Source organism: Natator depressus, chromosome 8 (genome assembly GCF_965152275.1).
Source record: "Natator depressus isolate rNatDep1 chromosome 8, rNatDep2.hap1, whole genome shotgun sequence".
In the NCBI taxonomy this organism is placed as follows: Eukaryota; Metazoa; Chordata; order Testudines; family Cheloniidae; genus Natator; species Natator depressus.
The window spans coordinates 11,602,328-11,627,430 of NC_134241.1; the positions used below are offsets into that span (position 1 = coordinate 11,602,328).

General features: G+C 47.6%; 1 protein-coding gene across 4 annotated transcripts in view; it reads left to right on the plus strand.

Annotated features, from left to right (window-relative positions):
• The window catches only part of MACROH2A1 (macroH2A.1 histone), a 77,229-nt gene that overhangs the window by 46,202 nt on the left and 5,924 nt on the right, over positions 1-25,103 (plus strand). For 2 of the 4 annotated variants that reach the window (XM_074960432.1, XM_074960433.1), the window contains exons 6-8: positions 6,096-6,195; positions 20,379-20,468; positions 23,832-24,006. In XM_074960432.1, coding sequence (XP_074816533.1) covers positions 6,096-6,195; positions 20,379-20,468; positions 23,832-24,006 — 365 coding nt within the window. Of the gene's footprint in view, positions 1-6,095; positions 6,196-7,806; positions 7,898-20,378; positions 20,469-23,831; positions 24,007-25,103 lie in introns of all 4 variants that reach the window. The other 2 variants (XM_074960434.1, XM_074960435.1) reach the window with 1 other exon arrangement.

Here is a 25,103-nt window from a genome sequence, read left to right on the forward strand (position 1 = left end):
TGTGGCAAAGGACTCTTCCTCTGCTTCTGGTGGGACTGGAAGATCCCAGAGCGCTTCAGGGAGGCATTGCTCCAGCAGGCCCCCAGTACTGTCTGTGAAGGACAGGGAGGCCCAGGAAATACTCCTCTAGAATGGCTTCGTCTACGTCAGGTTTACCATCAGTGCCTTCTCACTTGGCACCATAAGGACCAGGAAAATCAAAGCGCCAGACACCTTCAGGCCTAGCACCTACGTGCTCCAGATCAACGGTACTGTCCACTTCAACTGTTGCATTGATACCGACTCACTCGGTACTGCAGGAATTCCATTACTCCAGGTACTTGTCAGTTTTAGATGAGCTGGAGTCCCCACTGTTTATGGGTGCCAAACAACTCTCGGTACCAAGATCCCGGTCTCCAGATTATCATTGTTCCTGGTACCACCAGATTCTCTGACTTTTTTCTCCTGCCCCCGCACCCTGAAGAACATTGAGGAGAATGATGGAGACATTCAGTCAGTCTCCTCTTTATCAGTGCAGGGTTCTGCTCTGTTTCCATGCAGGAACCCGTACTTTGACAAGGATCCTCAACCACAACAGGAATGGTGGGATCAGTCCTGAGTGTAATCCCCTGTTCTAGATGTCCCCCACCCCGAATGGCCATACTGGGATCTTTGGGCGGCATATTGGCAATAGTTTGCCAAACCTCCAGCTTCATTGCACTGAGAGGTTGGGGTCTCCTATACCATGCCCACAACACAAGGAGACCTTTGAACAATAGGAGACTAGGGTGGATATGGAAGCCTCAACTCCTGTTTCAGCCTTGTCTCTGGAAAAGGCAATCATGCCTCCGCTACCATTGATGGCCAGTGATTTTCGTCAGTTCCAGGACCTCACGAAAAGGGTGTCTGACACCCTTCAGATACCTCTTGAGGAGGTTAAAGACTCACAACACAGACTCCTGGACATTTTGCAGTTGGCAGCACCCAGACGGGTTGCACTACCTGGTAATGGAGTGCTCCTCCATCCAATGAAGACTATGTGGCAAACTCTTGTCACCATCCCTGCAACTTGTAGATAGGTGGATAAGAAATATTATGTTCCTCCTGGGGACTCAGAATTTTTGTTCCCTCACCTGTTTCCCTGGTAGTGGATGTTGTAAATTGGAGGGGCAAACTGCATTACTGTACATTACTTACAATAAGGACCAGAAGAGGTTAGATCTTTTTTGGATGAAAGGCTTACTCATCTGCGACCCTCCAATTTCAGATCTCAAACTGTCTGGTGATCATGGCCAAGTATGACTTCATGAATTACAAGAAGTTTGCTGCCTTTATTGAACATCTTCTGTATGAGCATAGAGAACGCTTTCAGGCCATCATCATGGAGGGTCAGTTATTAGCCAGAACCTCTCTCCAAGGGTCCTTAGATGCCACAGACACTGTCGCCAGATCCATCTCCACAGGGCTCAGGGTGTCATGGCTCCAGCTATCGAGGTTCCCAAGAGAGGATCAGAATACTTTTGAGGACGTCCCATTGCTTTTGGGGATTACAAATGAGTCCCGACACACACTGAAGGACTCCAGGGCCATGTTGAAGTCTTTGGATATATAAACCGCTAAGAACAAGAGATTTTTTTAGGTCTCTAACTGCTCAGAGATCATGCTTGGACCAGTTGTCTGGATTTCACTGGACTGCCGAACCCACTAGAAATTGAGAAAGATTCCAGAGGAAGAGAGCTCCTCACCCTCCTTCACTGAGTACCCAGTCATCACAACAATTTTGACAGATCAGTCAAGGATTTAATTCTCCCTCACCTCTAGCTGGCAAGCTGCAAACTTCACTAACCTTCCCACTTTTGGAGACTGCCTTTCCCACTTCCAACAGGCTTGTCAGCATATTACAACAGACAAGTGGGCCCTGAAGGTTATAACATTGGGCTATGCCACTTTGTCTTTCCCTTCCCCGTCCGTCTTCACGACCCCTCTAATGAGACTATACTGAATCAAGAAGTGCATTCTCTCCTTCATTTAGGAGCGATAGCACAAGTCCCATCCCCTCACAGGTGGAAAAGTTTTTACTGGAAGTATTTTCTTATGCTCAAGGATGAAGGGTGGAGACCGATCTTAGATCTAAGATGACTGAACAAATTTGTGAAGTCTCAGAAGTTAAGGATGGTGACTCTGGCAGCTATAATTCCTTCTCTAGAGGCAGGAGATTGGTTTTCAGTCCTCAGCCTACAGGACACCTATTTTCATATAGTGATTCACCCATTCACAAGAAATACACACGTTTTACTGTGGGCCAGGAGCATTTTCAATACTAAGTACTTCCCTTTGCCCTCTGTTCCCGAGAACTACAAGAGTGTTCTCAAAGGTTCTAGTGGTAGTAGCTGCTTTCCTTTGGCAAGAGTCGATTTTAGTTGTCCTGTATCAACAGCTGGGCCAATTTTACTCAAGGGCCAATTTTACAAAGCAGTGCTGACCTCCACCCAGGCAGCTCATGCTCTCTTCCAGGACTTGGGTCTCCAGCTGAATGTAAAAAACAAAAACAACAAAAAAAAAACTTATCTTTGCTCTGGTACAGATAATGCAATTTATAGGGGTATACTTGGACTCATTAGCACCCAGAACCTTCCTTTCCATGGGCAGATTCATAACCTTGGCAAATCTGGTCGTGACAATTCAAGGAAATCCCTGATCCACCGTAAGGAACTGTTTACAGTTGTCAGCTTTCACCTTGGTAACAAGACTTCACCTTTTGCTGCTTTCAGGGCTGCTTCTGAAGGATCTATTGCTCAACCAGAGACAGCTTGGACAAAGAGGTCATGATTCCCCTCCAAATGAACTCTCTAGACTGGTAGAAAAATCAGCTCCATGTCTGTACAGCCATCCCTTTCATCCACCCAGCTCCAACAGTAACTGTGACAGACACATCACTTTAGGGTAGGGAGCACACCTCCAAACCCTCACAACTCAGGGCAGATGATCACCTAAGGAAACCGGTCCCTCTGTCAACCTGTTGGAACTCAACAGGAACACCTGCCTTCAGTTGCTGCCACTCATCGGGGCAAATCAATCAGGATCGTGACAGGCAGTGTGGCTTGAATGTTCTGCATCAACAAACAAAGGAGGAGTAAGATCTCCTTCCATGTTCACCAAAGCTATCAAGTTATGGAACTGGTGTATAACCCATCAGATTCAGATCTCAGCCTTTTAGCTTTCTGAAGCCCAGAATACCACAGTTGATATGCTCAGCATGTGCTTCTCCCAGGACTATGAATGAGCATTGGACTCAAATCCTTCATGGGGTATTCCAAAGGTAGAGACTTCCAGAGGTGGACCCATTCGCCACATTCAAAACAAGAATTATCCCATTCTGCTCCAAAGGAGGCCTGGGTCACCACGCTTTGGGGGCTGCTTTTCTCCTTCTCTGTATGAAGGGCCTGTTCTCCAACACCACTAATACAAAGAGTGATTAACAGGATTAGACAGGACAAAGACAGGACTATCCTTATAGTACTGACCTGGTTGAGACAGGCTTGGTATCCTTCCCTGTTTCACCCATGTGTCCAACTGGCGTTCAGGCTTCTTACCATCTCTCATCTGGTCTCCCAGGATGCAGGTCACATGCTTCACCCAAACCTAGGGGTTCTCCACCTCTGAGCATGACTTCTAGATGGTTCACAGAATTAGAATCCACCTGCTCGATGGGAGAACAACAAGTATGACTAAACATTAGAAGGGAGTCAACTCGAATTAGTTCCTTTCAGAAATGGAAAAGATTCAACCACTAATGTTACCATCACCATCTTGTGCCTGAATTCTCTTTGCTGTCAGCCATCTTGGATTACCTGCTGGCCTTGAAGAAATCAGTGTTATCAACTGGCTCTATTAGGGTTCATATCACTGTGATATCAGCATTTCATCACCCACTAGAGGGGTTTTCCATATTTGCTCACCCTATGTCCTCAAGATTTATTAAGGGTTTAGGGAACCTCTGCCCCCAGGTTAGGGATCCTACTCCTACTTGGGATCTCAACCTGGTACTTAGATACCTCATGTGACCTACATTTGAACCTATGGCAGCCTGCTCCTTGCTTCATTTATGAAGACAGCCTTTCTAGTAACTATCACATTGGCTAGCAGGATTGGGGAGATTGGTGCCTGGCTGGCAGACCCTCCATTTATGGTATTTTTCAAGGACCAGGTGTCTCTATGGCTGCACTCAAAATTCTCACCTACAGTGTTGTCAATTCACATCTTCACTGATCTATTCATGTACCAGTATTTTCCCCCAAACTGCATAAAACTCAGCAGGAGACCTCCTTTCATACTTTAGATGTGAGGCAGGCATTGGCCTTTTATCTAGATTGGACCAAATAATTTCAGGAATCACCTAGACTGTTTGTCTCCATCACAGAGAGGCCCAAGGGGTCCATGATATCTATACAGAGGCTGGATCTCTGTGTGTATTGTCACTTGCTGCGATGAAGCTGGTGCTCTACCTCCCCAGTGGAGAACAGCACACTCTATCAGTTCAGGCAACTTCAGCAACTCTAGTCAACAACATTCCAGTGTCTGAAATATGCAGAGCTGCTACGTGGGCCTCAGTGCCTACTTTTTCCAAACACTGTTTTGGTCAACATCATCAGATCTGATGTGGTTTTTGGTTCTGCTATACTGTCTTAAATCTTCGACTCAATTCCGAAGCTCCCTCCTCTCTGTGGTGATGCTGCGTGGGAATCACCTGAAGTGGAGCAACCATAGAGATGCTACTCTAAGAAAAAAAAGAGGTTACCTTTTGCAGTAGCTGTGGTTCTTTGAGATGTGTCCGCCTCTGGGTGTTCCGCTATTGACCCACCTTCCCTTCAACTTTGGATTATCCTTTGTTGGGCGTTCAGATAGAGAAGGAACCGAGGGCGGTTCACCCGCGCACACTGCGGTGCGCGGCACAAGGTTGTATCAAGCTCATGTGGTGGCCGAATGGCCCTTGCTAATGGAAAATGTCCAGTCAAGGCTCAAGAGGCACATTGTGCATCGGCAGTGGAGCACCAATAGGGACTCACATCTTGAAGAACCACAGTTGTGGCGCAAGGTGTATATTTCTTATTTGAGCATGACTTATGATTTAATGAACACTTTATATACCTTGCTGAAAATACGGTGCTAGACATTAAAACTGTATTGTCTGGGATTCCACTTGATAGTTTCATTTTTAAAGAACTTGAGATATAAATGTGAGGTTTATCTCCCGATGCCTGTGCTAATTGATTTCTATCACCCTGATAAATCCTCCTAATACTGATGGCTGTGGAGATGTCTAAAAGACAGCCCTGTGCGGGTATAGTTCACAGGCTGCAGGCGGTTTATTTTCAGAAAAATATTTAACTAAAAGAAAAAGTAGCCTCCCTAAAACTATTCCACTGGATTGCAGCACAAGCATGCACCACAAACACTGCAAATATATAGACAGAGCCTTATATTTACTTAGTGATGCTACTTCACCAGCCCTTCTACCAATATACTGCAGTCCTGGACAAATGACAATTTAAGCTACTAAGGTGCAGATCATGATGTCTGCTTCTGTGACTGAAAAGGAAACATGCCTTCTTTTTAAGATTGGCAGTGTCATTGGAAATAAATGCCCGTTTTCTCCAAAACATCTTCACACTTAATGGATTAAGCAGAGAAGGGGAGACCCATTAAAACCACCATGTACTCTGTTAAAAGTCTTGGCCTGTCTAAAGAATTCCTCGCTCAAATTGATGCATAAGAAGTCGTGAGAGTATCTTTGAGCCAGGAGTTCAAAGGGGAATAGTTTATCCTTTATCATGTCAGGAATTTCAAACAATTCTGAACATAAAACATACACTGTATAAGAGCAGAGCTCATTAACAAGAACATTGACTTCCTTTCCATATACAGAACAATGTTTGAGTCTTGTGTTTGAAATTGATTCTTTGTTGGACCAATAACCCCTTTTATGACCTGCACTTTATTTTGCATATTTATTTGCAGTGATGCTATCTCCATCTGTGTTGCAAAGCTTACTTTTCTGCAGCTTCTCCGATTTCCCAGCTGTCCTGTTATTTCCCACCTCATGCTTTTCTTTTCAGCTGAACCTTATTCACAGTGAAATCAGTAATTTAGCCGGCTTTGAGGTGGAGGCCATTATCAATCCTACCAATGCTGACATTGACCTTAAAGATGACCTAGGTAAATGGGGAATGGGTTGACGCAACTAATGGTCACATGAAAATTATGGAACCCAGAATTTATTCTCCTGGACTTCATGCATTAAAATAAAACTTCAAATTCTTAAGTGCTCAAGAAAGTAGAATCTAGAGAATTCAGTTAAGAAGCATGATTTGCAACAAATCTAAATATTTGTGTATTAATTATTAGTGATTGTCTTCAAGTTGATTGCAATTAAAATAAGAAGTCATCTAAATTCCTTTCCATAATGCTCATAATTGACTGTTAGCTACTTTGAGGGGGGGTTCTTATGTGGATTCATTAAGAATTAAAATATTCTTTGTCAGGTTACTTTCAAAATAAGCAGTTTCTCCATTCTACCTGCAATCCCTTGTTTTCAAAGTAGACGCAGAAATTCATAAAGAGGGATGATCAAATCATCCCCCAAATTGGCTTTCTGCCTTGATTTCATGTTTAATTCAATCAACTGGTTTGTATGTTTTCATTAGTCTTCAATTACCCCTCTCCATCACCTTCATATTCAGTTGAAAACCAGATTTTATAGCAGCATAAAACTTGAAAATATATTCCAGTGTACGGTGTATTGCTTTTATAGCTTCCACTCTGTTTCAAATAAAATATTACCCTTCAGCAGAAGTATGCCTACTAAAAAAAAGTACTGATCTAGATGCACTTCATGCAAAACTATTTTTAATATCTGTTGTATACCTGCTCTTTTTTATTACTTTTCAGATTTCCTTAATGGAACAGTAAATTTAATTCCATTTTCACTGCATTTTATACATGAATGTATATGTGTAAATTACCAGGACAAAGATACAAGAAGGCTGAGTCTAAGTCAGTGTTCATCTAATTATATAAGTGTGTGTGTGTATATGTGTGTGTGTGTATATATATAATATTTATACTTCACTTGTTCAAAAACTCTTCTTTTAAAAAATAACCACACAAATAAATGGACTACCAGAGGGAAAATGTTACATCATGCACATATTTTTAAAAATATAAGAAACTTTTGAAATCTAACTTCATTAGATGGATAAAATGTGGATTTTTAAAAAAATACTCAGTTCTATTTTAAAAAGCAAATACCAGACACCTCTGCCTGAAACAATACTATTTTCTCCCGACATGAAGGTTACTTTCTTTTTAGAAGCTGACAACATGATGAAAATTGCAAATTTAAAAGCGACAGCAATGGTGGCAAAAAATGGAGAAACTAATTATTTTGTTTGACTTGATGATCCAGAATTTCTTTTTAAACAGATACCATATTTTAGTGTCATGCTCTGTGGGGTGCTGGTATTAGAGGTTTCTGCAAAGTGAAATGGGGTTTTTAGCTGGTTTTAAAACTTTCGAAATGATCTTATGTGATTGCTCTGACTTGTCATCCAAACGTTCATTTAACCATGTCATACTCAACATTCCTCCTCCTCTTCTCCACACACCCTTCTTTACACATACTTGCACACACCACTCAGAATACTCTCTTGGCACAAGGTTTGGAGATGTAAAGGTAGGAAAACATGGACGTTGGTACATGTGTAAATGTAGAGCCTGTCCTCGGTCTCTGTCCAACGTGGTTGATATACATTTGTTTACCTGTTGTAGTTGCAAGTTGTACAGGCTGACATTGCCACGATCGACAGTGATGCTGTCGTTCACCCGACAAACTCTGACTTCTACACCGGTGGTGAAGTAGGTAATGGAAAGTTCAGTGCTGCAGAGTTTGTATGTGTGTGCATGGTCAATCAGCAGCAACAAGCTTGTCCAAGCTATGCAGATCTGCATTACTTTCTCGCTTCCAGCAGTCCTGACTGATCTTAAAAACAAGCGAGTAAGTGCAAAGTCATTGGACAGCTCTGACTTGCATAGTCAGATCTGACTTCTAAAAGCAAAGTTATAGAATGCACAACCAAAAGCAAAGTGCAAGAAACAGAGGTGCAGTGCTCATGTGTGCCCAATTAAAGGGTACACCAGGATTGTTTGTTTTGGCTATGTAAATACCTGGACTTGAATAAAGTTGGGCAAGACCCCTCAGATTTCTGACTTAGATCCAGTTTCCCCACTGCTCACCGAGTGTGAGGTGTTCACATCTGACATCTTGGGGGTAGCCTATCTGGAATTTCTAAGCTCATACGTTCAGTCATTTGGTCACATTTTACATACAGCCCCATTGTATTTGTGGCTTTCGTGAGCTGTCTCTGTATTCTCATGTACATTTGCATAGACATGCTACACCAAAGAGAATGCATGGGAGGCAGAATGACTCAAGGTGTTCAGTTTAATTTTTTATTCTTAAGATTCACATGTGTAACTCAATATTTTTAGTCACATAATTCCCTGATAAGCACCTTGTATCTCAATGAATTTAAAGCATTTCTCAAATTTTAGAATAGAAATGTAGACAGAGGAGGGAGCAAAAGAGTATTAAATCTTACTGAAACTGCCTGGAAAACTTAAGGCAGAATGGAATAATCCAAACTGGAACTTTGAACATTAAGGTTGCTGCTAAGAGTAGCAACCTACCCTTTGTGACAAAGTTTCTCCTCTACCTTGGTGGGTCTTGCGCTTATTGGTGAATTTGCTCGCCTTGGAGCTTCACGGCGGCCCTCAGCTTGGCCGTTTTTCTGAACCCACAGTCCAGGTCGAGTCCTCCTGTGTCTGACCAGGAGTTGGGAGGTTTGGGGGGAACCTGGGCCTGCCCTCCACTCCGGGTTCCAGCCCAGGGCCCTGTGGAATGCACCTGTCTAGAGTGCCTCCTGGAACAGCTGTGCGACAGCTACAAGTCCCTGGGCTACTTCCCCATGGCCTGTTCCCAACACCTTCTTTATTCTCACCATAGGACCTTCCTCCTGGTGTCTGATAATGCTTGTACTCCTCAGTCCTCCAACAGTCCACGTTCTCACTCTCAGCTCCTAGTGCCTCTTGCTCCCAGCGCCTCACACATGCACCACACACTGAAGTGAGCTCCTTTTTAAACCCAAGTGCCCTGATTAGCCTTCCTTAATTGATTCTAGAAGCTTCTTGATTGGCTGTAGGTGTTCTAATCAACCTGTCTGTCTTAATTGTCTCCAGAAGGTTCCTGATTGTTCTGGAACCTTCCCTGTTAGGAGACGGAATCGTTTCTTTGCTCGCTTCTGAGCTATCTGCTTTCCTTTCTTTCCTGAAGCCCCCTGGCCCAGATTCTTCACACTTTTCCTTTCGCTTAGTTTCCCCCCCCGCGTTTGGGCCGGACGCTTTGTTTTTTTGGTTTCGTTTTTTTCCGCTTTTCTGAGCTGCGTCAGTGTGCTGGCCGGTCGCCAGCACCCCCCCCAGACGCCTGCTTTTGGACTTTGCTTTTTGCTTAATTGAAACCCCCAGAGGAGGGGGGGAGGACTGCCGACCCGCTGTCCAGAGAGGGGAGTGGACGCCCCCAGACCCAGCCGTTTTGTTTTTTTGCCTGGACTTTTTTCTTATCACTACAACATTCCTAGCTGCCGAGAGCCTTGGGACAGAGCCAACAGCTGCAACAGATGCCAGAGGCCGGAGAACTCGCCCGAGCAGTTATAAATCATCGTGGAGAGAAGCCGTAAGACTGAGGGATTTCCTTTGAATTATACCCTCGGGGGGGGGGAGTTGACTGCGTTCCAGCTGCGTCTGTGGCGGCACAGGGGTGTAGCAGGGAGCTACCCCCAGATCCACCGGTGCCCCAACCCCCCCACCACTACTACGACTATCACGGCCCCCGCTGCCTCGTCCCTGCTGGCGATCTGCCATCTGCCTTCGGATCCAGCTGTTTGCTTTGGACTTTGCCTTTCGGACCGGACATAACAACCAACCAAACGAGACTCTTTGGACAATTGTGGTGGGTCGTCCTCCCTCCAACCCCCACCCCCCGGATTGTTTATCCCATAGTTTACCCCTACTACCGGACCCCGATTTTTGCCCCCCCCCCCTTCTTCCGGTGTCTCCCTGTCTCTCCCTGCTTACAATGGCAGAGATGGAGAGACGCAAGGCCCCTCCAACGAAATTGGTTGTCCCTTCCCCATCTACCCCCCTGCCCACCCCTCAAGATTTTCCCACCGCCTCCATTGTTAGAACCCCTGCCCCCGCCCCCGCTGGGGCCTCGGCAGTGGGAGGCACCGGGGCAATTACTACTGCTGCTTTGGTTTTTGCCCCATTAGATTCTAGGAACCCCCCCCCAGTTCGACGGAAGGGTCGGGGCGGGCCGAAAGGAAAGGGCCCCGCTAAAGCCGCTGGGCCCTCCATGGCAGAGGCCGCCCCCACCACTGTGGCCTCATCATCGATCGTGGCACCCCTCCCAGCTGTTCCCTCCACCAGCTCTGCGACCGTCCCTCCCCCGGCCCCCAGGACGTATGCCCGGGCGGCGGCAGGCTCCCCCTCGCCTGCCGCCTCCTCATCTCGCCCACCCACTACCTCCGCTACCATCACTAGCGCCCGGGGCCCTCTTCCCGCCCTGACCAGGAAGCACGGTGTCCGTTGCCTCCTGGTGCCCGCCTCGCCCCACGTGGAAGCATACGTGCAGGCGTTGGCGAAGGTGGTAGGACCCATGGCCATTGTGGCGGCCTCCAAGATGTATGGGAAGGTCGTTTTCTTTCTGGCTTCGGAGACTGCCGCCCAGGAGGCGGTGGAGAAGGGCCTAGTGGTAGGAGGGGTGTTTATCCCCCTAGAACCGCTAGAAGATCTGGGCGTTCGCCTCGTCCTCACCTCCGTTCCTCCCTTTTTACCTAATGTTGCCCTGTTACCCGCTCTTTCTGCCCTGGGAAAACTTGTTTCTGCTATTAGCCCTCTCCCGTTAGGCTGCAAGGACCCCGCCCTCCGTCACGTCCTCTCGTTCCGCCGGCAAGTGCAGATTTCACTGCCGGCGGGGGTGCGTGACGGAGAGGCGCTTGAGGGGTCCTTCCTAGTTCCCTACCAGGGAGCCCGCTATAGGGTCTTTTATTCCACCGGAGAGGCCCGGTGCTACCTCTGCCGCTCGGCGGGGCATGTCCGTAGGGACTGCCCTTTGGCCCGGGGGAGAGGGGCACCTGAGACCCCCGAGACCCGGCAGGATATCGGCCCTGTCGTTGCCGACACCCCTGGCCACCCGGCACCTGAAACCACCCCTCCTCCCACCCGATCCAACGCTGCCCCCGTCCGGGCCCAAGAGGTATCTTTCCAACAACGCCCGGGCGACCACGGGAGTCCCGCTCTTGCTGTAACCACCTCGGCAGAGCCTCTGGAGGAGAGTGTGGCACAGTTATTACCAGGTGCAGGAAAGGGCTCGCCCCAGGGAGAACCCCCCGCCCCTCCTGCTCCCTCACCGCTATCCCCCCAAACCCCTGAACCTTTGCCTCCGCGCCCCGCTCTGCCCCCTGCTATTCAATCCCCAGATGACGCTATGGAGGGCTGGACTGTAGTCCAGGGGAAGCGAGGCAAGCGGAGGGCTCGAGCCCCGCTGCATCCATCTGACGCGGAAGCCCCCCGGAAGACCAGGAAGGGAGGTACTGATCTTGAGCCTCCCGCTTCGGCCACGAGTGAGATCCATTCGCTGGTGTCGGGAGGTGAAGATAGACTGGCATTGGAGGGAGGACTCCCCCCTCCGCGGGGGACCCTCCCCTCCGAAGCCCCGGAGGAAGCCCCTTCTAATCGGATACCACCTGAACTCCCTACGAACCCCGACGTGACCGTTGAGGCGGGCCCTAGCGGAGAGGCCCCCAGGGTAGTAGGAGTCGGCCTCTCCTCTGTGTATGCAGAGATTGAGGCCCTAGATTTGACCCCGGTCACCCAGGGAGGGGATGATTTACTGCCGGCCAGCCTCGTTTTAGGTAATCTTACCCCAGGCCCCCTTTCCCCATGTTCTCTCCCCCTGACTGCCTTTCCGGGTGAGCACCCCACGGAAAGTGGTTTACCACCTGATGCCATGGCTGCCACGACCACCCCGAAGCCAGCATCTAGCATTGCTCGGAGCCCCCTCCCTTGCCCCTTAACCCCCGACCCTGCTCAGGAGGCATCTTCTTTTTGCTGCTCGCCTCCTGAAGCCCAGGGCCTTACCTCTGCCCCTGTCCCCACCCCTGTCCCGGTTCAATTTCCCTCCTCCTGCAAGGCTACTGCCGCCCCTGGGGTTATTTCTTTTCCGCCTTTTGCAGACCCCCCCCAGGGAGCAGTCTTTACGTTTTCTAGTTGCGACTCATTAGGAGTTGCGCTTTTCCCCCTGCCATCCCCTTCCACTCCAAGGCACGAGATGGATTTACTAACCCCAGCCTGTCAGACGCCCCGTCGGCGGTCCGCACCCTGCCTACCCGCCTTAGCGGACCTCGAGGCTGTATTAAGAACCCCATCGGGGAGTACCCCGGAAACCGTAACCCCATCCCCCCATGAGCTGCGGCATGCACTACGGCAGTTCTTAGAGCACACCCGTGGTGCCCGCAATAGGGCACAGCTGGCTCTCCAGCGATGGGGGGACTTCGATCAACTTGTTCAGGCCGCAAGGGCCCTTATGAAGGAGGGCAGAGGGCAAGGGAGGCACGGTGCTGCGGCCTACGAGCGGGCCCGCGGCTTCCGGAAAGAGCTACTTACTTATGGGATGGGACACGGGTTGCTACGCGACCCGCCGGGGGCCATGAGCACCCCCACCAATGAGAACTCCCCACCCCCCCGGCCCTCCGCATGACACCTCTCATTATTGTAACCCTGAATACCAGGGGCTGTAGGATGGCTCTCCGCAGGTCCCAGGTGCTCTCCTACCTTCGGGAGGGGGGGTACTCTGTGGTTTTCCTGCAGGAGACCCACACGGACCCAACCGCCGAGGATAGGTGGCGGCTGGAGTGGGGGGACGGGGTGTACTTCAGCCATTGCACGACCTGGCAAGCTGGAGTGGCGACCCTGTTCTCCCCCGCCCTGCGGCCCGAGGTGCTAGGGGTCACTGAGGTCGTACCGGGCCACTTGTTGCACCTCCGAGTTCGTCTGGAGGGGCTCGTGGTCAATCTTGTTAATATCTATGCCCCGCAAGTGAGTTCACAGCGGCCACAATTCTACCAGCAGGTGTCCGATTTTCTCGGCACCCTAGACTCGCACGAGTGCCTGATCCTGGGAGGGGACTTTAACACTACCCTCGAGGAGCGGGACCGCTCGGGGGCCGAGCCGAGCCCGGCCGCCGCGACCATTCTCCGAGACATAGTCGATTATCACTCCCTAGTGGACGTCTGGCGTGACCATCACCCAGATGACACTTCCACGTTTACCTTTGTCCGGGTGGAGGCCCATCGGTCACACCGCTCTCGGTTAGACCGTATTTACCTATCCCGTTTCCATCTTTCACAGGCCCACTCCTCCACCGTGCGGCCGGCCCCTTTTTCCGACCATCATTTAGTTACCGTCACGGTCTCCCTCCGTGCGGAGGGACCGGGGCCGGCCTACTGGCACTTTAATAACAGCCTGCTGGAGGACGAGAGCTTTGTGATGTCCTTCCGGGAGTTTTGGCTGGCCTGGCGGGAGCAGTGGCGTGCCTTTCCCTCGGTGCGGCGCTGGTGGGATCTAGGGAAGGTGCGCGCCAAGCTCTTCTGCCGCAACTACACTCGGGGCGCCAGCCGACGGAGAAATGCGGCGATAGAGCAGTTGGAACGGGAGGTCTTAGAGCTGGAGAGGCGCCTGGCCGCCAGCCCCGGCGACCCGTCCCTCTGCGGAGCGTGCCGGGAGAAGCGGGAGGAACTTCGAGCCCTCGAGGACCACCGGGCCCGAGGTGCCTTTGTCCGGTCCCGCATCCGCCTCCTTCAGGAGATGGATCGCGGCTCCCGCTTCTTCTATGCCTTGGAGAAAACGAGGGGGGCCAAAAAACACGTCACCTGCCTTCTAGCGGAAGACGGCACCCCCCTCACGGATCCGGAGGAGATGTGTGGGAGGGCCCGTGACTTCTACGCAAGCCTTTTCTCCCCGGATCCGACCGATCCTGGCGCTCGCGGGGTGCTCTGGGAGGAACTCCCCACGGTCAGCGTGGGCGACCGAGACCGGCTAGAGCTGCCTCTCACCCTGGCCGAGTTCTCGGAAGCCCTCCGCCGCATGCCCACCAATAAATCTCCGGGCATGGACGGGCTGACCGTGGAGTTTTACCGCGCGTTCTGGGACATCCTCGGCCCAGACCTAGTCACTGTCTGGGCTGAGTCTTTGCAGGGCGGGGTCCTCCCTCTGTCGTGCAGGCGAGCGGTGCTTGCCTTGCTGCCGAAGAAGGGGGACCTCCGCGACTTACGAAATTGGCGTCCCCTCTCGCTCCTTAGCACGGATTACAAAATCGTAGCGAAAGCAATTTCGCTGCGGCTAGGGGCCGTGATGGCGGACGTGATCCACCCAGACCAGACCTATACTGTCCCAGGTCGCAGCATTTTTGACAACCTCTTTCTAGTCCGAGACCTTTTGGAACTCGGGCGGAGAGACGGTCTGTCGTTCGCCCTCCTGTCTCTCGATCAGGAGAAGGCGTTCGATAGAGTGGATCATGGGTACCTCCTGAGCACCCTGCGGGCGTTTGGATTCGGACCTCAGTTTGTGAGTTTTCTCCGGGTGCTGTACGCCTCCGCGGAGTGTTTGGTTAGGCTCAACTGGACCCTGACCGAACCGGTCAGCTTCGGGCGAGGGGTGCGGCAGGGGTGCCCCCTCTCAGGCCAGCTGTACGCTCTGGCGATCGAGCCTTTCCTCTGTCTCCTCCGCAGGAGGTTGACGGGGTTGGTGCTGCGGGAGCCGGAGCTGCGGCTGGTCCTGTCGGCGTACGCCGATGACGTCCTCCTCGTGGTCCAGGACCCGGGCGACTTGGCGCGAGTGGAGGCATGCCAAGCCATTTATTCAGCAGCCTCCTCCGCCCGAGTCAACTGGGTCAAGAGCTCTGGCTTGGCGGTGGGGGGCTGGCGGCAGGTAAGCTCCCTCCCACCCGCGCTTCAGACCATCCGGTGGAGTGCCGGCCCTCTGCTCTATCTCGGCGTTTACCTTTCTGCCACGCACCCTTCTCCGCCGGAGAACTGGCAAAATTTGGAAGGCGGCGTGATTGAGCGGATCAGGAAATGGACGAGGCTACTCCGATGTCTCTCCCTTCGGGGGAGAGCACTGGTGCTTAACCAACTAGTCCTGTCCACGCTCTGGTACCGGCTCAACACCCTAGCCCCGGCCCCGGGTTTCCTGTCCCACCTCCGGAGATTGATTCTGGAGTTCTTTTGGTCAGGATTGCACTGGGCCCCTGTTGGAGTTCTTCATTTGCCCCTGAAGGAAGGAGGGCAGGGCCTGAAGTGTCTGTACACTCAGGTCCGCGTTTTCCGCCTTCAGGCCCTGCAGAGGCTCCTTTATGGTGCAGGTAGTTCGACGTGGAGCATATTGGCGCACGCCTTCCTACGCCGCTTCCATGGGCTCCGATATGACCGGCAGCTCTTTTATCTTTCTCCGAGAGGTTTTCCGCGAGACCTCTCCGGGCTGCCGGATTTCTACCAGGACCTCCTCCGGACCTGGAAACTGTTTTCAACCACCAGGTCTGTGGCGGCCATCGTGGGGGCAGATCTCCTCACGGAGCCCCTGCTACACAACCCCCAACTTCGTGTGCAGGCGGCGGAGTTCCGCACGGTGCGCCAGAGGTTGGTCCTGGCGGGAGTTACGAGGGTCGGGGACCTCCTGGACTACGACCGGGGGGACTGGCTGGATCCCCTGACGCTCGCTCGACGCATGGGGCTCTCCAGCCTTCGCACCCCCCGGCGCGTGCTTCAGGAGGTGGAGGCCGCTTTGACCCCCGCTGCTCGGGCTTATGTCAGCCGAGCCTTGCGCGAGGGCGCACCCCGCCCATCCTTTACCCCAGGCCCACCGGACCTTTCCATCGGGCCCCTACCTTGCCGATCCCAACACACCCCTCATCCTTTCACTGCAAGCCGGCTGCATGAATTGCAACCGGTCGGTTTTCAAGTTGCATCACGGCAATATTTATATACACTCACGCTCCATACCCTTCACGCCCGCACCCTGGTGTCCCGCCCCGACACAAAGTGGCGAGACCTCCTACCACCCTTGGAGGGGGAGCAACCTCGGTGGGCCAGCCTGTACTCCACCTTGGTCCCGAGGCCCGTCGGGGACATCAGTTGGCGGCTCCTTCACGGGGCCGTGAGCACGGGCGTGTTTTTGACACGTTTTACCTCCGTTCCAGAGACTTGCCCCTTCTGTAATGTGAGGGAAACCCTGGCGCACGTCTATTTAGAGTGTGCCAGATTGCAGCCTCTTTTTCGGCTCCTCACAAACATTCTTTTGCGCTTTTGGCTTCATTTTTCCCCTCACCTCTTTATCTATACACTCCCCATCCGTGGCCCCACCAAGTCGCGGGATCTCCTGGTTAGCCTCCTCCTAGCCTTGGCTAAGACAGCCATTTATAAGACCAGAGAGCGGAGGTTGGCTCATGAGGCGTCCTGCGATTGTAGGGCCGTTTTCCGATCCTCAGTACATTCACGCATCCGGGCGGAGTTCCTCTGGGCGGCGTCCACCGACTCCCTTGACACCTTCGAGGAGCGGTGGGCGCTGTCCGGGGTTCTCTGCTCGGTGACCCCGTCCGGTTCCCTCCGTCTGACCCTCTGATTGAGGGACAGAGCGAGAGACGCCAGCCACAGCCGTTAGCTGCTGTGAATACCATCATTATTGTTATTTAGGAGGGGTCTTATAATACATGGATGTGCCCCCCTCCCTCCCAGCCACCCACCCCGCAGCCGTGCCCATCTTGTCGGGCACTCTCAGGAGAGGGAGGGTCGGTGACCCTGGGCGCGGCACTAGGTAACTCGAGGGGGTGGAAGACCACGAGTGTCGAGGAAGCCCCCCCGCTCTAGGCCACCAGGTAACTCAGGAGGGTGGAAGACCATGAGTGTCGAGGAAGCCCCCCCGCTCTGGGCCTGGGCTAGCCTGAACACCTCTCCCTCCTGAAAGCTGTTGTGTTATACCTTCTGATTGCGTTGTTTTGTTGCTAAGTTTTTCTTTATCTTTTTGTAATTTCTGTAACTGTTACAAATAAATTTCTTTTCTGTTTCAAAAAAAAAAAAAAAAAAAAAAAAAACCTTCCCTGTTAAAAAAAAAAAAAAAAAAAAAAAAAAAAAAAAAAAAAAAACCTTCCCTGTTACCTTACCCAGGGGAAAAGGGACCTACTTAAGCTGGGGCGAATATATCTGCCTTCTATTACTCTCCTGTAGCCATCTGGCCCGACCCTGTCACAACTTATAATAGGATCTAACAACAGGGATCACAGCCTCATTTTACCACTGAACTTAACCACATCACCACTGTCCACACAGTGCCCCTTAATGCCGGGGATGTTGTTTCATTATTGGCTTGAAGGGAAGAGTGTCTCCACATGATGAGCACTTCCTGCAACACCTTGGGTTTTCCTAAAAGACCTGTCTTCCAAGCAATGTCCAGGCAAACCCAATTCTGCATAGCTTATTGGAGTAGCAGAGACAACAGCCTGAGCTGGTGCAGCTGTAGACTCGCTGGCTAAAGGAAATTACACAGAAGCCTTAAAAGTAAAATACAAGAATATTTTGTATTTGAATAATATGCTTCTAAAGACTATAAGGTTCAGCTAGCTAATGTACTCGTCTCTTACCTTTTGAAGAGATGCTTTTGAAACTAGTGGACAAAGAAACTTCTATGAAAACTGCACTGATCATGCTTTCATCTATGTTCTAATTACATCTGACTGCTGGAAGAAAGAATAAAAATGCACAAATGCTTAGCTTCCAATTATTAACTTTTACCATCCGTCTAACAATTTAAATGTACTGTGGGTTTATCCTGAAAATTTTACAAGCCTAATTTCTGCTTAGGTTGTTTTTCAACACTGATACCCATGCCTGCTTGGAAAGCATGAGATAATGACCTTACTCTCATGGAAGTAACACATATTTATGCCTGCGAGTAAATAAGCCACTAACCTTGAAGCTGTGAAGCAAGACTTTCACCAAGAACCTTACTAATTTAGTGGAAAATGATTGAATACAATATGCCCTTTTCTAGACACAGCTCATAATTGCACAAGAAGGTAGTGAAGTATAATGCAAAATTAAAACTTCACTATTAATTAAAAAGGCTAAATTTAATTTAGGAATAAATGCAGAAATTATTGTTGATCTGTTTGAAATACTTTTTCTTTTCACCACATCTGCAAGGAGATAAGTATTTGGATTGTTACATGAAAAGTGAAATCATAATTTTAAAGAAATTGTTTTTATAGATTTTGTTTTCACAGTAAATGAATCCTCATCAGAAGGGGTAGAAGCCCCATCTCTTGACACAATTAAAACTTGATCCAGACAAAATGCCATTACATGTACAACAATGCTATAATGGCAGAGTGCTGTCACTCAGTGACCTAATATCCCTTTTCTGTCTTTAGATTCTCTGTGATTGTGCTAGAGGGTACATGGTCCATGCACAGTGTGTTCCCCAGTTCTGGCCAAATTCACCAACAGCCCCAAATGGGGTATTTCTGGGTGGAGCGAAAGCCCATTTTCCACCATCCCTTTACACTCTGGAGTGGCTGCACAAGAGGCGGTGCTAGCTAGGCCTGTTAAATAGCAAATGGCACCCCCTCCATCCTTCCAGCCCTATCAAGATATGTTCTTCAAAGGCATAATGCTTTCAAGCACCTCTACTCAGGTGGTGCAACTCCCCTTTATCCCCAGTTGGCTCTGATTCAGGAGTCCTCCTGATTCTACAACTATAGCTATAAAAATGTGCCATTTGGAACATATGTAATGGATGTGCAGGTAACTTCTGAGATATCATAGAGGTAATCAGGAAAGTTGCACTCATTTGTGAAAATGACCCTAGACCAAGATATTTAGATGTAAAGTTGAGATGTTTACTGTGAACAATTTAAACCCTGAACTACAGGGTCTGAGCTTGCAGTCCATACTTGGACGAAATGCCCAGTGTCAGTCAGTTATGGCGAAAGAGCATAGGATGCATATTCTCTAAAATTATTAGCATCCAAATGCAATAGAATAAGCTGTATTTAACAAAAGCAGAGTCAAAGTCAAAAAGTCAGTAGACAACGGTTATTTAACAAACTTTTAATATTAATTTTGGAAGACATCTAATGATGTCAAAGAAAAGCAGTCTGCTGCAGTGCTGTTAGCTCTTAGAATTGTAGCCCTGTTTAGCAAAATGTATCTCGTAGGAGGGTCTCTGCTTCACTGAGCATACAATATGTGCATTTCCATCAGAAAATGCAGTTTTCCCCTCCTAATCAGTAAAATGAATGGGCTTCACCAAATAAATGTGTAAATCTATTACAGTTTCTAATTCTGATTTATTTTTTTAAATCAGTTTTCAAAGTAATATCACAAATCAGAAACTTTGATACCACTTTTTACTTTGCCTATCTTATAATAAATGTGCACAGTGCTAAATCATTTGGGATGCTTAAGTAGTTAAGGAAATGTTTTCTTCGGCTATTTTTATATTAATATATGAAACTAGAGCTGCAAAATAAGATCTAAACCATTTCATGTTGGACTGCCTTTGTAGACCGCACCTTTTGTTGCCCTGAAACACTGCACAGCTCTCTTCCTCCCAGAGCGACAGTGTCCAGCTCCTTAGCAGTAGTTAGAGAAGTTCGTTGGAGGAGTATGTTCCTTAGAGATTCTCCTTATTTCTGAGGCTCTTCCTCTTGGTTAAAGGTGGCTCAACAAGCTGGGCAGTTGCCAAGTAAAGCAGCCCGCTGCACTCACGAGACTGTTTCATTCCTGGTGCCACCTGTTGGGGTCAGGGATCAAGATCAGGTGAGTTTCAAGTTCTTATTGTGGCAAATTGCTCTTTAAAACAATTTATAAAAGAAAGGGGAACTGAATCCTAGGGGAAGAATTATGAACCATCAGTCACCATTGAAGTAGCCCATGAAACACAGCACGGTACCAGGAACTATGTGGTATGGAGGCAACTAGGAATGTCACCACACATGTTGACACTGAAATCAGAATATGAGTGTTAGAGAGAGGATACAAATGTGAGGTCCTGGTGGGATTTATTTTTAAATGACTAGTTAACTCCAAAGTCCCAAAAGGTTTAGATCTTACTTTGCAGTCCCCAAAAAGATGTTTGGGCAGAAAAATCTAGGCTATGTGACCACCAAAATGAATCACATGTCTGCTTTAGTAACTCAGGAACAGACGGATAAACTAAAATATGTCTTTGTTCAGGGAGCACTTTGGAGAAGAAAGGTGGCAAAGAATTTGTGGAGGCGGTCATTGAGCTTCGCAAAAAGAATGGGCCATTGGACGTAGCAGGAGGTGAGGCTTAAATCTCTGAAAATGGATGAATAGAATGTCTGCATGCATTGTGATTTCTAGTTGACTTTCAGTTTGGTTTTATTCTATATTGTGTATAAATCAGTCATAAACAGACACATTTGAACATAACATTTGCATGCGTGTCTCTCTTCTTGCATGACTCCCATCAACATAGTTTAAGTATTTTAGTGTTCAGAGGTAAAAAAAAAAACCAACACAGAATCCACCCTAAAGTGATGGTCAAGTGGTGTGGTAGTGATATCAAAAACTCAAAATTAATTATTTACAAACATATATTGATGCGTGTGATTGATAGCGTATGCCTATATACATGTGTATCTATGTACTTAAAAGGCTCTTTAGTGCCTCAATACAGCAAAGCACTTAAGCATGTGAGAAGCACATGCTTAACTTTAAACACATTTTCAATTCCATCCTTATTCAGCAAAGCACATACTTACATCCCATTGACCTTAATGAAACTTGAGCACATGCTTAAAGTTAAGCATCTGCTTACGGGCGTTGTTGAATCGGGACCTAAGTCATCTGTATAAATGTGATTCTTTCAAACAGTTTATGAATTTTTGATGCCCAGTTATCCGGAACTTAGCAATATGAGTAAATCACACATATGGGCAATAAAGTTTGATGAATTGCAAAACGTACTATTAGGCCATCTGTAAAATTGTTGATATATGTTGTGAATAAAGAATTCTGATTCTGCCATCTGTGTTTACACTGTAAAAATAAATACAGTGCATGCAGTTTACTAAATGAATACTGACTACAACTAGGACAGAATTTATGACTTGGGGATATGACAGGAAAATTGATGACTGTTTATGTCTGCTGTTTATCTTCACTTTTTTTCTTTCAAGTTGCTCAGTTTTTATCATGTCACACTCACTGCACTGTCCTCATTTGTCCAAACTTGAAAATGGAGACGTACATTAAAACATAATGCTTACTTTGTTACTAATGGTTCTTGTTCCATGAAAATTATAGAGTGAGCTGTTCCCATATTCTTGATTGACTACAGTACTCTACAGTATTTCTTATTACTGTATAAACCAGACCCACAAACCCAGGCACGCTGTGCTCAGCATAGTATCTGAGACTGCAGGGAAAAGTGGCTCTCAGCCACAAATCTACTTCCCTAATCCTGGCAGCCTGGGCTCTGTGAGGCCAGCAAAAACTGCCACCTCCAGCTTGTGACCACCAGAGAAAAGTGGGTTCCAGTCATGCCACCAGCATCCCCTAGACATTTCCCTTATCTCTGGGGATTCCTGTTCCATAGTGGAGACTAAACCATGATTATCTTCCTGGAGTATAGCTGTAACCATAGCAGAATTCTGCACATAGACCTTGTATGTTTTATAGAAAACTGTAAAATACTTCCTCTTTCAAAGCACTTTAATTTGAAATAAGTGAAAATTGCTTTGGATAGTTAAGTTGTCCTCCAGAGTCCCCATAGTTCCATCAGAAAGCTCTCTCCATTTCGGAGACAGTAAAACTAGTCAGGCATGTCAGCACAGTATTTTCCTCTTGCAGTATGAAGGTATTACAAGTGAAGAGAGGCACTGAAGTGGTCACATCAGAGTCACACGATACATAAAATTCCACTGACTAGGGATGTGTCAGCTGGCTTTATTAGATTTTTCTTGGATTTATGATGTATTCTGAATCTGCCAACGTTTTAGAGCTAATTATGCCAAAATTGCCTCTCTCTGAAGTTATTCAGTATGTTGAGGATCTGCAGGCCCCAAAGTGCACAAATGCTTGTGCTTCCATTGCCTCTTAGAATTTACCCCGCTGCAGTCAGAATTCCACATGCCAAGGTCTATTTTCTCTTTTTTGCAGCACCTACAGGATAATATCCATATGTGATAACAAGGCTCCAGGAGTTATTGCCACCATATTGTAATAACAAAGTGCTCCAAAAACATACCAGCATGGAATAGAGAATTTCTTGCCAATAAGAACATTTGCAGGTCTGATTGTTAGAAGCAAGCTCCCATTTCATACCCACAATTTTGTGGGCACAGATAGCTTCAGCCCCAGATGCAGTTAGATGTCTGTCTGACTGTGAACTGCTATTCAAGTTTGTATTGTGTGACTAACTTTGTACTTGAGCCTATGAATAGGCATTTTTTAAATGAACCAAAGTAAGTAAAATAAAATTCCTGTATTTTCCACCACTGAACTGCGGGGCAGAATAGAGACGCAATCTGGCCCTAAGCTCCCTGGTATGCACGTAGTCGGCTCCCTTCTCTGCACCCAACCAGAGGAAAGTGAGAGGTGGTGAGGCTGTAGCCTTGCTTCCTGCCCTGTCCTCTTGGGAGATTTGTGCTCCCAAGTCACAGGAACTATCTCTGCACTCCCCGAGGCTGGAGACTGACTGTCACTAGTCCATTTGTGGGGTGTCCTTGTGTCCCTTGCACATCTGTGCCAGGGCTGGGTTGCCAAGATATAATTAGCATATAAAATGCCCTCTTCCATTCCCTGGCGCGCACACAAGATGAGGTCTTCTGATGTATAAATCAAATGCTGTAAATTCATAAATCCATACTGGACAGTTGTCTCATTAAATAATGAAAGCGGTAAACTAGAAAACTGCATCGTATCAGTCATCAAGGGTGAGGTTATGCATGCGGCAGAGAAGTTTTAAGGTAACATCAATCCAAAACTGTCTGTTGAAATTAGACAAAATAGACTCTCTCATACTAAATCAGAAACAGACTGCCGCATTGGCAGTGAATAGAAGAAACCAGTTGCATAATTACTGTAGCTTTTCCTGTCGATTTATAGATACATCATAATCTTTGCATTTGATGACATTTGGGCTGCAGTCTAATCAAAAGCTGGCTCAACAAATTGTATATTAACACCAACCTCTAAAGATCACAGAGGTAGTTAATCTGAGACTGGAACAACATTCTGGCACGTACGGTAACTTGACAGTACCATTACAATAAAACAGCAGCCCTGTAACAGTTTTATACTCCAACAGACAATCCAACTTTGTAACATATTATCTGATAAAATAAGAAGAAAGTTGCAATAAAGTGCCCACTTCAACTTTATGTGTCCTCTAAATCGCCAGTGATAGATTTTGTTCTCTAGTCATTGAGGTCTATTATAGTTGTAACTTACAAATTACTGCAACAAAACGTAGTAGCAAATGTAAAACAGTCTATGTAATCATGTTATCTCTTCAGGCTATTTGATTTGTATGATAAAGGATCCGCTGGGATTACAGCAGTGCCTGTAAGCTGTTTACTGTTTTAATTACACTTCCACATGTGTACTTTTTAATCCTGACAAGATGAAAGCAATTAAATTTCACTTTCTGTTTCTTACTAGCTGTTGTCAGTGCAGGCCATGGACTGCCTGCTAAATTTGTGATCCACTGCAATAGCCCAGGTTGGGGTTCAGACAAATGTGAGGAGCTGCTGGAAAAGACAGTGAAGAACTGCTTGGCTCTGGCAGATGAAAAGAAACTGAAGTCAATTGCATTTCCTTCAATTGGCAGTGGCAGGTAAGGTTGTCATGCAAACCTATTACCTAACTTGGTGTGGGTCAGATTTTCTAATGCAACCCCACATCCTCCAGTCCTTGGGCATAACTCCCATTGCTGCAATATTGATTTATTCTTGTTCACCCACTCAATTCAGATCTCTTTAATGAAATTGCCCCTGGCTTGTAGACTCATTCAACCAGTAAATCACAATTGAAATACTCTTGTGAATCATGGTTCAGGCTTGAGCAGGTTTAACAATAATCCCTGTAGAATCATAAAGTACACAAATACGTTAAAGTGAATAAAATGTATTTTTATGAGTGCATTAAAATATTTAAAATTAACACATTTTAATAATCTAGCAAAAACTTGAAAAATAAACATGAAGAAAAAGAATCTATTTTACCAAGATTTAGTGTGTAGTTAGCCCCACCTGCCCCCATCATATGTCGTATGATAGCAACGAGACATGGCTTAGCGTTAGTCTAAGTATCGGGGTTCAAACACCTAGGGTATGTCTACACGGCAGTGAAACACCCGAGGCCTGCCCATGCCAGCTGATTCAGGCTCCTGGGCTCAGGATGTGGGGCTATAAAATTTCATTGTAGATTTTTGGGCTTGGGCTGGAGCCCAGGCTCTGGGACACTCCCCCTTGTCCCCCCGCCGCCCCCCCAGAGGGGGCTCTATTTCAGTGGGGAATTGATTCCTGTATATCCTTCATACAGTGTAAAGCAATGTTGGATCCTTTGAGATAATTTGCACTATAAAATGTAAATTATCCTTGTCATTTTTATTGAAACAGAAGGGACACACATCATACCAGGTTTAAAAATACAAGTTAATAGGTCATACAGAAAGACTGTTGGCATATGTCACTTTAAGAGGATGTAAGATTATGCAGCTTCAAGGAGACTTTGTGGAGAACAATGTTTATGCAAAGTGTACTCCTTGACATGGCAGTCCTTACAAAACAGAACATTTGGGTCACCAAATATGCAATAGATTTAAAACAAACAAAAGGAAGTATTTCTTCACACAGTGCACAGTTAACCTGTGGAACTCCTTGCCAGAGGATGTTGTGAAGGCCAAGACCATAACAGGGTTAAAAAAAAGAG